Source organism: Talpa occidentalis, unplaced genomic scaffold (assembly GCF_014898055.3).
Source record: "Talpa occidentalis isolate TD23 unplaced genomic scaffold, MPIMG_talOcc4v2.1 talOcc4.8, whole genome shotgun sequence".
Classification (NCBI taxonomy): Eukaryota; Metazoa; Chordata; class Mammalia; order Eulipotyphla; family Talpidae; genus Talpa; species Talpa occidentalis.
This window is the reverse complement of record NW_023605194.1, coordinates 45,762,991-45,775,223: the sequence shown is the minus strand read 5'-3', so window position 1 is coordinate 45,775,223 and position 12,233 is coordinate 45,762,991. Positions and strand designations below refer to the sequence as shown.

Here is a 12,233-nt window from a genome sequence, read left to right as displayed (position 1 = left end):
TGAGGGGAGTAGCGGGCAAGTCAAGAGAGGTCTGCTGTGCCATGTGGGTAGCTCCCTGGCCGGGGATCGAACACATGCTACAGAGTCTATGGATAGCTTCAGAGTGCTATGCGCGACACCTTGCGCCACCAGGGAGGCCCCTCTCTGAATTCTTTTATCATGACCCCACTGTCATTGATAGCTTCTTCTCTGGGTTTTTGCAAGACATTCCAGGTTCATATTACATAATCCTGTTCTGTATCTAAAATCAGACATTTCTCTAAGGAGTCTAAAGAAAAAAATCCACCATGAATTTATACTATGATTCAAATTGCAGGTTATTCCTGTATCTTCTATTCTTGTATTTGTTAATGAGATTGTTTTTGTCAGGTGAGAGAAATGACAGTACAGACAAGATAGGTTTTTTTTTTTTTTTTAAAGATACAGTAAAGGATAATGAATAAGCTAGGTGGGGAGAATATCTTTTTTCTGACTGTAGCTCCATTTTACAGGTGTTTTAAGGTCTATATTTAGGTTCACTTCTCTAATTTCATGCTATTTGTAAACAGCAATCATGTAATTTGCATCTTTATGTCATTTCCCAATCATCTTTGCATGCTTTTTATTTTATTTTTTAAAAGATTTTATTTAGGCATACAAGATCTGGGATACAGGCCAGAGGTGGGGGTGAGAGGATTCACCAGAGACACAGTGGGGAACAGAACAGGCAGACTGACTGAAATACACTGCTGAGGGGAACAGCGGGCAAGACAGGAGAGGTCTGCTGCACCATGTGGGTAGCTCCCTGACCGGCCAGAGATCGAACTCATGATGCAGAGGCTGCGGATTATTTCACAGTGCAGTGCTTACCCCTTTGCGCCACCAGGGAGGCCCATGCGTGCTTTTTATAAATCAGTGTATAGCCCATAACCTCCTTTTATAATCTGACTCCTGAAAAACTTGTATGGGCTCATTCAACTCAATAAGACTCATGGCTCTTTTAATAGTCTCTTCCCAATATTCTGTTGACAGCTTTCTTGATGTGCCCCTTGTTTTCTCCTCTAAGTTCTCTTGAAAAATGAAAACTATTGGCCTCCCTGGTGGCTTAGGAGTTAGGTCTCAGCGCTATCACCTCTACAGCCTGAGTTCCATCCCAAGTTTCATCCCAACCAGATCCACCTGTTCTGCTCCTCACTCTGTCTCTGGTGAATCCTCTTACCCCTTCATCTCCGGTCTGCACCCCGGCTCTTGTATGCATAAATAAATAAATCTTTAAAAACAGTGAAAACTGGGCCTCCCTCGTGGCGCAGCGGTTGAGCGCTGGGTTGCGAAGCTGCCCAGGGCCTCTGCAGCGCCGGTTCGATCCCCGGCTGCTCCCCGGCCACCAGAGGAGGGTCCCACATGGCGCGCAGACCTCTCCTGCCGCCCGCTGCTCCCCTCAGCAGTGTACTTCGGTCCTTCTGCCTGCTCTGCTCCCCGCTCTGGCTCTGGTGAATTCTCTCACCCTCCCGCGCTTCTGACTGTACCCCCTGCATGTATAAACAAAACAAACAAACAAACAAACAAATAAGTAAATAAGTAAATAAAAACATGCCTCTTAAAAATAAATAAAATAAATTAATTAATTAAAAAAAATAAAAACAGTGAAAACTATCATGTCCTCCAGGTTGTATTGTCTGAGGGGAAAATTGCAGATATTATGAATTCGATCAATGGTTACTATTCTATCTTTGACTATCTTAAAGCATGGTCTTTTTACCTTTTCTCTTTCTGGTACTTCAATTTGCTGGATTTGCTGTTCCAAATAATCTCAGAACAAGAAAAATGTCTCCAATAAAAATGTTTCTTTCCCTTTGATATGAAGTTTGTGTGCGTATATGAGCGCAGATAACTCACACTGGCCAATGTGATAACTTTTTAGTAACTTTACCAGTTATGATATAAACTATTACTTATATTTACTTCTTTAAAAAATGAGAGTATGCAATGCCTAAAGTGTATTTAAATCTCTCTTTGGATAGTTAAATATTGCTCTCTGTCATTGTATTATCATCTGCATTGTATTCCAGCACAGTTTTGATATTTACTTTTAAGTAAAATTTTTAATAAGGAAAATTTTAAGGAAAAAGCATACCAAACTACTAATTTTTAAAGCATGTTTGTGTGTTTGACTTCAATAAGACAGAATTGACCAACATTGCCACCACCAATGCTTTATTTTTCTCTGTGTTGCTTTAAAAATTTTTAAGTCAAAATTATTTTCAACTTACCTTCACATGCGGTGTCCTTTTCTCTGTTTAGGGAATAAAACTGAGACCTTGCAACCTGAAATAAAAAGTGAAATTGAACCCCATTTTATCTTCAAAGGCTCGGACATCAATAAAACCTGCCCACTGGCCCCATCCATTCCTCACCCCGTGAAAGAGACAAACTTATCGCCAGTCTTCTCCTGGTCCCCTAAGAATACTTCAGCCTCAACAATTCCTTTTAAGAACGATGCAACAGTTTCCCATGGGTTTTCAGAAAGAAGTAGCAATCCCCACTGCACAATGCCTTCTGCAAGACACAGTGGTGCTAATGCAGCTGCTGGGGAGTACACTAGAATCGCACAGACTGGTGAAGTGGCTCCTCTCTCCACCTTGTCTACTCCCATAACAGATTCTATGGTTTATTCTGAGCCTCTCACAGGTCCATCTGAGCAGCTAACTTCTAATCAGCCTCTTCAGCCGTCCCCATTCGTCAGCTCTCCTCATGAAGTCGCCTCCTCGCTGGTGGAAGAAGATGAGCAGCATTCTGAAGCAGAGGATCCTCTATCAGATGACCCCCTATCAGACGACCCCCTCTCACCTGCTGAGGACAAATTGCCCCACATCGATGAGTATTGGTCAGACAGTGAGCACATCTTCTTAGATGCCAATATTGGCGGGGTGGCAATAGCACCTGCCCATGGCTCCATTTTGATAGAGTGTGCCCGGCGAGAGCTTCACGCTACAACCCCTGTCGAGCACCCAAATCGGAATCATCCCACACGCCTCTCCCTTGTCTTCTACCAGCACAAAAACCTGAACAAGCCCCAACATGGTTTTGAACTAAACAAGATTAAGTTCGAGGCTAAAGAAGCTAAGAATAGGAAAACTAAGGCCTCAGAGCAGAAAGACCAGGCAGCTAGCGAGGGTCCTGAGCTACCCCCTGAAATTAATGAATTGAACCAAATTCCTTCTCATAAAGCATTAACATTAACCCACGACAATGTTGTCACCGTGTCCCCTTATGCTCTCACACATGTTGCAGGGCCCTACAACCACTGGGTCTAAAGGCTTTTCTCCCCTTCTTAATGCCTTTGCTAGTGCAGTGTATTTTTTCAAGGTGCTGTTAAAAGAAAGTCATGTTGTCGTTTACTCTTATCTTCATCTCACCCATTTGAAGGCTGAGGTAAAACACAAAAATGGGGTGGGTATTTCTTAACTGTGACTATATTTTGACAATTGGTAGAAGGTGCACATTTTAAGCAAAAATAAAGCTTTTCTAGTTTTAAATACCTAAAGAAATGTTTTGGTTAGGTGTTAACCTTGATAGAATCACTCAGTTTGGTGCTTTAAATTAAGTCTGTTTACTATGAAACAAGAGTCATTTTTAGAGGATTTTAACAGGTTCATGTTCTATGATGTAAAATCAAGATACACAGTGTTAACTCTACACAGCTCCTGGTGCTTAACCACATCAACACAGTTAAAAATAAGCTGAATTATTATTATTTCATGGTGCCATTGTTCCAACATCTTCCAATCATTGCTAGAAAATCAACATATTCCTTTGAAATAAACCAATGAAATGTTTTCTCTGAAAATATCACTCCTACATAAAATAATTCATTATTGTTAGTAATGGTTGGAGGCTGTTCATAACTTGTAAATATATATTTTAAAAGCACTTTCTATTTTTAAAAATAACTTGAAATAGTATAGTATATGAATCCTATTGTCTATTGTTTGTGCATATTTGCATCAAGAGAAATCATTTATTCTTGCTGTGTAGAGTTCCATCTTATCTGCAGTATGTATTCTAATCATGTATATGGTTTGGTTTTTTTTTTTAATGTGTCCTTTTACATTCAAATATTAGCTACTTATATAAAATACATCATGCAAAAATTATTAATTATCTCTAAAATTCAAATTAGGAAGCTTGTCACCAGTATTGATTAACATTCTCTTTGGACTTGAGTGAGCATAGTCTCTTCTGATTTATTGAGCAACATTGGCCCCAGTTTACTTTCATCCTAGCTTTCTCAGTATAATCCATGAAAGGCGTTTCCAAAAGGAGATGGACATAATAGGATTCAGAAGAGTCAAATGCTTCTAATGTTTCAAGGTGGTAAATTACAAAAATTAAGCAGCAAGAAACCAACTCATCCCTAATTGCCTTATTTGTTCTGAAAGTCATTCTGATACAAAATAAGAATATGTAATTCCTGTCAACTTTTTGAAAATAACTTCCTTATTATCACATACCCCTACACCCCAAAGAAATAGTAGGAATGATATTATTCTAAGTATGGTTCATCTATTGAGAACTAATCTGAAGCAGTTTAACTATCTATACTCTAGGTAACAGGAAAGTAAGCATTCTATTAATTTTCACCCTCCCATTTTTTTTCCCTATTACTTTATTGGCTCACTTTGCAGCAAAACAAAAGGGATTACCCAAACAAAACATTTAGAACAAGAAAAACTTCCAATGAAATACTTGATTTTGTAAAAATGTAGAGGTGCTATAATATCATTTAAAGTGTCAGATTCCTTGGGAGCATGGAAAACCTAATGGTGCTTCTCCCTTGGAAATGCCATCGGAAGCCCACAACCGCTAACACTCACAATTTTGGTGCAAAAGCAAACAGTTCCAGTAAGCTCTCTAAAAAAAACTCACAATTTATATTAAAATAATATATGGTGCAAAGTATCAGTTTCAAGCTTTTGACAAATGCAAGTAAAGGAATATGAAGGGATTGTAAATAACAAAATGTCCATTGATAAACCTTCACCTTACACAAGTATATTTCCGTTTCTTGAATATGTAAAATAGTTTAACTCATTGTTTTAGTAATTTTGTGTGCCTTAGATTTCCGTTTTAAAACATGTATATTTTTGTGAGCCTAAGGTTTCTTATACATATAAGTATATAAATAAGTGATTATTGTTTCAGCTGCTTCAACATTACTAGTATTAGACTATCAGGAATACACCATTGTGATATTTGGTTTTAGATTTTAGACCTTAGGTCCCATTAGAAATTATTTCTTCACCAGTTTTAATGGATAAAGTTTCAAGACCTTTTCATCTATCCACCCAGCAATCCATTCTTCCATTTCCATTTTGCTCTTATTGAATGTTTGCAAATTTTAAGTATAGCTTTTTTTTTTCTTTGAATTGTTATCCATGACATAGCAAAGTTGACTAATTAAAATCCTAAAAGATACTCTTATACATATTTTTCAAAGAAATAACAGATTGCCTTCAAATTATTGTGATGTGCTTGCAGTAATTCAGTCTGTCACTAACTTTCATTAAGTTCCTTAACTATTTAAATTTGCAGCACCAATGTTGATTTAGGGGAATACTGGAATTTGTGAAGTTAGTTTCAATTTACCAAAATAAGTACATGAAAATATCTGGTCTTAACTAAAATGCTTCCGTTCCTTTGTTGTAATTAATAATATGAATGGCCTTCCTCAACATGGGAGCCACATTGGGTTCCTATTTTGTTGAACTCTATTTCATAAGTTCAGTAGTTTACCAGCCCATTGTTGCCCTGTGATTTTTATTTTAAGCTCATTCTGATGCAATGTTCTGCAGCATTGTGATTTTATGCTGGTTGCACTGCTGTTAGAATGTTTTTTCTCATGAACCAAGGAAATAAATTTGTTTGAAATGTTATTTTCACTCAGAAAACTGGTCATTAACATTATTTCTATACTCTATTGTTTTACCGAAAGGATCGCCTTTTATCTTACCCTTTAGAGCACTCAAATTGGTTTTAAGTTTTCTCTTCTTTTGTTCATGGTATGATAATTGAATTCATTAATACATGACCCGCAAGTTAGCCCAACCTGTTCATAATATGTTACTAACTTACCGACAGTAATACAAATAATTCCTACCTATTGCAGAATCCATAAAATACTATGTTGCCCTTCAAAATCCAATTTCTAATGGCCATTAATGAAAATTTTTTTCTTGTGCTTATCAGCCTCACCTACATCTTTCCAATTTATCCACAAAGTATCAACTACATATGTCACAGACCTAATTGAAATATAATATTGGAAAGTGAGGCTAGCTGAAAATGTATAGCTATAGGTAAATATTTGCAACATGTTAGCAAAATATTTGCATTTTAAATAAACTTCCAACATCTTTATTATGCAGACTGCATGTGGATGAAATAATTTCGTTAAATATAGAATTTCAACTAGATGAGCTCCACGAGCAATTTACTTAAGACATAACCCCAATGCATACTTAATTGAATGCGTACCCTTGTGTAAATGAGATACCGGCCATTCATATGAAGCAACCTACTTTCTAATGTCTTTACATAAGTGGACTCCTATGGACTATCATTTATTTCACAATAGCATGCAGCAAAATAACCTCAAACTATTTAAGTTTCGTCTTTAAACAAATTATATTAACACCTCTTTATCTGGGTCAAAGCTTTGACATTATTGCATGACAGCTTCAACCAATAGTGGGCACAGCCAGCCTTTCCTTTGACTATGCCAAGTAAATCAGTAGCTGTATGTGATGTTTAAAAATATATAGCTACCTTCTATTTCACAACTTCTTGATGCATGGAAATCTTTTTTTGTCTAGATTTAGCCCAACTGTGAGTTTTGATGTTTTGTAGAAATTTATGACGAGAATTGTGAAATAAGATAACGTGATAGTGGCTGCTCACAGCACTGGAAGCCACCTTAGAAGTCATAGAGTTCAATCACTGGGGCCCAGAGAGTAGATGTCGATGTCAGTGTGTAATTATGTTTGTAATTAGAACTTAAATAGTCAAATGAAGGCCACTTTGTGGTTAGGAGGACTGTACAAAAACAAACTTGGTTTGCTCACCCAGAGGGTCTTTTATCACTGGGAAATAACCTTAGTTTAGTATGAGTAAAAGTGGCATTGGGGTTTTTTCTGAGAAGTTCAGGGGAAGCAGGTAAAATTAGATAAAGATTCCACTGCCTGCAGACTTTCATGGGCCTTGTGTGGGAAATAGGACTTTTCCCTGTGAAACTGCCTTTGTAACTTATTCTACAAAATGTGGCAATAGTCTTATTGCTACTTGAATAAACAAATACCAAGTACTTCTATGGTATAGAATTTTTTATTTCCCCTGAAACGAGTGTCAGGCATAAATAAGGAGTAATCAAGATTGAATGGATGACATAATTGAGGAAATTCTATTTCCACTGTATATACTACCTAACCATCCTTGTACAGTCTATTCATGCCTCTTGCCTAGTTGGCCTCACAATGAAGTGCCAGTATAGTTTACTTTGATGTGACTGTCTACATATATTAGAACATTGTTTTACTGTGCACAGCTCCTTAACTTGCCCATAAGTGTATTGAACTTGTAACTTCGACGTCAGTAGTACAGCGCATTTAGTCAAGTGATATAATCAGCACCCTGATTCTTGAAGGCATCTGGATTTATCCAAATCAAGTTGTGCTCCATGTTGAGTTTTCTGACAGTTTTAGAAGTTGATGCCATTCATGGTTCTGGAATGCAATTCGGAAAAGATTACTATGTCCTTTGTCGGAAGCTGAATTTGTGTATTTTCTTACACTGTACTGATTTTACTTTTCTCTTTTACATAAAAAAAGACTAAGTTCCTCTGTTAATAACAGATGATGGAATTGCCTTTTCTGCAGGCATCACCCTTTTTGTCCACGCTGAACTCTAGTCTTTAATTCCCTGCATTCCAGTATCTGGATGATTTTGTTTCAATTCCCATTTGTTTTAGACACCCAGTCAAATGCTGTTGTTTGTTTCAAAAGGCATTACTTTATTCCTTCAAGTAATCCAAAGGCTGAAGACATTCCTTATTTTGTCTTCTACTTTTTCTGCTCCTTCAAGGGCCCCACAATGTGTTTCTCTTTTGGTAGTTTGTCATTTTTACTATTTCTTGCTTCAGAAATCCAACATTAATCTTTCCTCTGTTGACTGTGCTCCTTTGCAAACCCTGCTGTGATAGCCTTGATCCTACCTTGGTTGGAAGTTTTCTTCTCGTTTTTAGCCAAGGATGTCTTCTAAATTAAAGCCAAACTTGATATGAGGTAGAAATGTTATTCAGACATTAAATATATTAGCTGGTTTAACTCATTGGAGTGCAACTCTGGAAACCCTGGTTAAAGTATAAACCTGGTTTCCCTAAAAATAGAAGTTTAGTCCCTAGCAGCTGTTAGGAAAAGCGTTCTCTCTTGTCTTATTCATCAGAAAAAAATCTTGCAGCTGTCAGAAACATTTTCATCTGAGGAGAAACAATATTGGAAAGTAACGGTTTCTTCTCCATTTTGCATGGGGTAACAACATCTTTCACTAGAAACCCCGCTTGTTGTTATTTTTCTGTTTTCGTTTTACTGATGCTGCAATGTCACTAGTGTAGTATTTTCATTCCTTTTGAGGGTTTTTATCCTTTACTCTGATTTTCTTTAAAAATTTTTTTGTCCCTTCCCCTCTGTTCTGTCTCCATTCCCCACAACCTCTACACAAATACATGGTTCACTTTAAGAATAGCAGTGGTCTTGGTCAAGTTGTTGTTTCCTATCTTTTGAAAAATCACATTTTGCAAATCCTTTTAGGAATCACACCAAAAAGAATCGAGGTTTTTTTCAGCCACTTAGTGAAGGGCAAATTAAGCTTAGAAATAGTGATCATAAGACCTCAACTCATCCATTTGTGCTTGAGTATTTTACAAAAAGTTGTATAAGAAGTTAAATATTCTAGCACTATTTCTGTATGGCTTTGCTATTTCTGTATTATGCATCATACTAATTATAAATTGACCAGTGACTTTGAATTAGTAACAGGTCTGATCAGTAGAATAGATGGTATATTTTTTGCATGTTCTCCACCCAATTTTGTGAATGGTAGCTACTTTCTAATGTAAATTCACCCCTTTGGAATTTGGTTGTTGGCAATAATGGGAACGTTTCTGTAATCTGAGTGAGAAATGTCTAAAATGGACTGGAAATAATTGGAAGAATTCTTAAAGATGGGCTATGTCAGAACCTTTTTTGAGCACAATGGGGGGAAGTTAATGGGCAGGAAGTTGGGAGAATTGTGTTCCAATCCAATCAGTTCACTCTATCAGTTCAACAACAAGAAATATTTTTAATATTTCTCCCCACTTCATATCAATTTACCTAGAAAATAGCTCAAAATGAGGAACCATTTTGAAAGCATGTATGGTAGTAAAAATTTTAATCCTTGTACTTTATAATGTTTTAGATTTTTGAACTGCCTTACTATATGCCACTATTTTCTTCCCAACACCGAGGGTTGAACTGAAAGTGATATTCCCATTTTACTGGTAAGGAACCTGCAGATTGGCAAAAATAAATGTCTTATTACAAGTCAATCCATGTGACACCATAACATTTAATATCTGCAGATTGCTAAAAGCATTTCTGCACCATAAACTATGACTTACAGAGTGTTATCAAGTAGAAATTTTGTCAGGCCTAATGTAAAGTAATATAAAATCTATTTAGTGTATGCAAAAGATGCTTCTGAAGTGTTTTGTTTTGTTTTGTTTCACTATTTATTTGTCCGGCTACTTCCTGATGCATACTTCAGAAGATCTCTCCCAGATTCCCCAGACTTGTACATCAAGGCTTAAATGAACAAATTTTATTTTCCTCCATAAAGATCTTTTTTTTAATAAAGAATGTCCCCATCATGTCTCAGCCTTTTGGCTAAGATCAAATGTATAAAGAATGTCCCTGTACTACTAATGTGGGGAAACCTAAATAATTGGGTTTTTTTTATTATTTTTAAAAAGACTAAGATCAGCAGCTCATAAAGTCCAATGTGCTTGTTACATTGAAGTACAGGTTTCTTGAAGAGAAATTGCTGGGTAAACTGATAATTTCAGTTGCCTGGCACTCATAATGAAAAAAAAAATTGTTGGCATCTCTAAGAGATAGTACTGTCTCCCTCTTATTTGAATTTTTGTTGTTGTTGGTTCCACTTTGTTTCCAGCCACAAAAAAAAAAAATCTCTAGGTCAAAGCTTAAACATACCTTTGCCCAGGGAGTTAAGAAAAATGAGATGTGCTTGTAAAGTTTTTAGTAAGCTCTTTATAAAGAGGCAGGTATTGACTATTCCATCAGATTATAGGGTTTACTACAGAAAAACCAAGGCCAAACAACCCTAAATTATCAAATAAACTACTTGCCTAACCTCAGTAATGCCTGTTTGTAATATTGTAAGATGACTGATAACATAGGACTTTACAAAAACAGCTCTTTAAAAAAAAAAAGCAAAGATTAAATATTTTTTATCGCTATGTATGGTCATATTTTTTTTTAACTTTTATGAGATAACATTGTTATAGGTGCTTTAAGAGAAATATTTTTTCAGAAATGGTTTTATAGTAAAAATGAAGGGCAGCTTTTGCATTGTAATGTATGGGTGGATGTTCATCTTTAGTAAGAAATCCTAAAGTATTCCCTAAAGAAAAACTCGCAGAACTACTTGGAAGAAAGAAAAGCATTAATTTCTAGTTTCTTCATTCTCTCTTATGTTGTATGGTGACCTACCAAGTAGACTCACACACATATCTATACTTTGGTTCAAAGATGACGGAGTGCTTACCACTAGTGAAAGTAAAATATGTAAATTCTTCAGCATGGTGAAATAGTGGTACTGAATTCCTAATAGAGTATCAATTACACAAGCTAATATTCTTATCCCAAACTACTAGCTTCTCTCTTTGGGGTGTATTTCCTATTTATTTTATACTTTTTTTTTTTTTTTTTTTTTTTTTGCTTTGGGCAATTTATTTTTACCTATCACTGTCCTGCTGTACTAAATATCCCATACAATGAAATAAGTTAGTAAGTAAAAGGTTTTTAAATTTCATGAATATCTGTTTTTGGTTCTTAACATATGGAGGAAACAGTTTCAAGAAAAAGCACTTCACCATGTAGAAGGGAAAAACAACCTTAATTATGATGAGTTCAATCAACATGTAGTGCTCTGCGGACTAGGGAACACTTACTAGCAGTACTTGAAGACTTGTGAGTTGGAATTGCATGTTACTTGAAAGACCTAATTAAGCTAAATTTTGGTGCACAGCAGTTGTACATGATTTCATGTTTATGTAGCAAAATGCATTGAAATGTACTAGTATTGAAACATACATGTGAAGATAGTTGTGGAATTTGTCTATTATATTTTCCTTGTGTGTCTCATTTGTTTAGAGCATAAAGTTTTCTTTTTTTTAAATTGTTCTAACTGAATAAGGCTAAATGAATACTGTAATTGAAATTATATTTTAAATCTTTGTCATGAGTTTTTAAAAAAACTATTGCAAATTGTATCATTCCTGATTACACAGAACTTTGTGGGTGGTTTTAAATAAATTTTATACTTCTATTTTGCACTTGGTAGTTTAATTTTTCTTTCCTTTTCAAAATCATATTTTGAAAAAAGCAATATGCCATAAAGTACACATTTTAAACTACAGAGAACTATTAGATTTAATATTTGGATATGACCAAATGTATGAATTATGTTCAACACAAATTCAAGATGGCCACATTTATGGAGTCCTTAATATGTGCCAATAAATAAAAACCTTGCATTTCATGCAAATTATTTGATGCTCACATTGACGCTAGTAAAGACGCTTATCAACCTTATTTTACAAATCAATTTTGGAGTTTAAAGTGGTTAAATCACAACTCTAGTAATTGGCAGAGCTGTTATTTAACTTACATCTCTCATCCCTGCCTTTGGGTATATCTTTATTCATTATTGATTGTAGTCAGTAAATGTATTCATGAACACCATATGCCAACAGTTTTTAAAAGTTGACTTCCTGGTGCATTGTTTTTAATTTGTAATGAAAAAACTACATTGACGATCAGGTTATAGTAGTATAGCAAATATTACAGAAAAATAAATACCTTTAAGTTCATTCAGTTTGAAATTAGCACCATGTAATCCTCTTCTTCCTTCTAGTGATT

At 35.6% G+C, this 12,233-nt stretch overlaps 1 protein-coding gene across 6 annotated transcripts in view; it reads left to right on the top strand.

The window, feature by feature from the left end:
- The window catches only part of TET1 (tet methylcytosine dioxygenase 1), a 147,933-nt gene extending 136,303 nt beyond the window's left edge, over nucleotides 1-11,630 (top strand). For 5 of the 6 annotated variants that reach the window (XM_037497558.2, XM_054690034.1, XM_054690035.1 and 2 more), the window contains one exon: nucleotides 2,281-11,630. In XM_037497558.2, coding sequence (XP_037353455.1) covers nucleotides 2,281-3,293 — 1,013 coding nt within the window. In that variant the 3' untranslated portion in view covers nucleotides 3,294-11,630. The remainder of the gene's footprint in view (nucleotides 1-2,280) is intronic. The other variant, XM_054690037.1, reaches the window with a different exon arrangement.
- The last annotated feature ends 603 nt before the right edge of the window (nucleotides 11,631-12,233 follow it).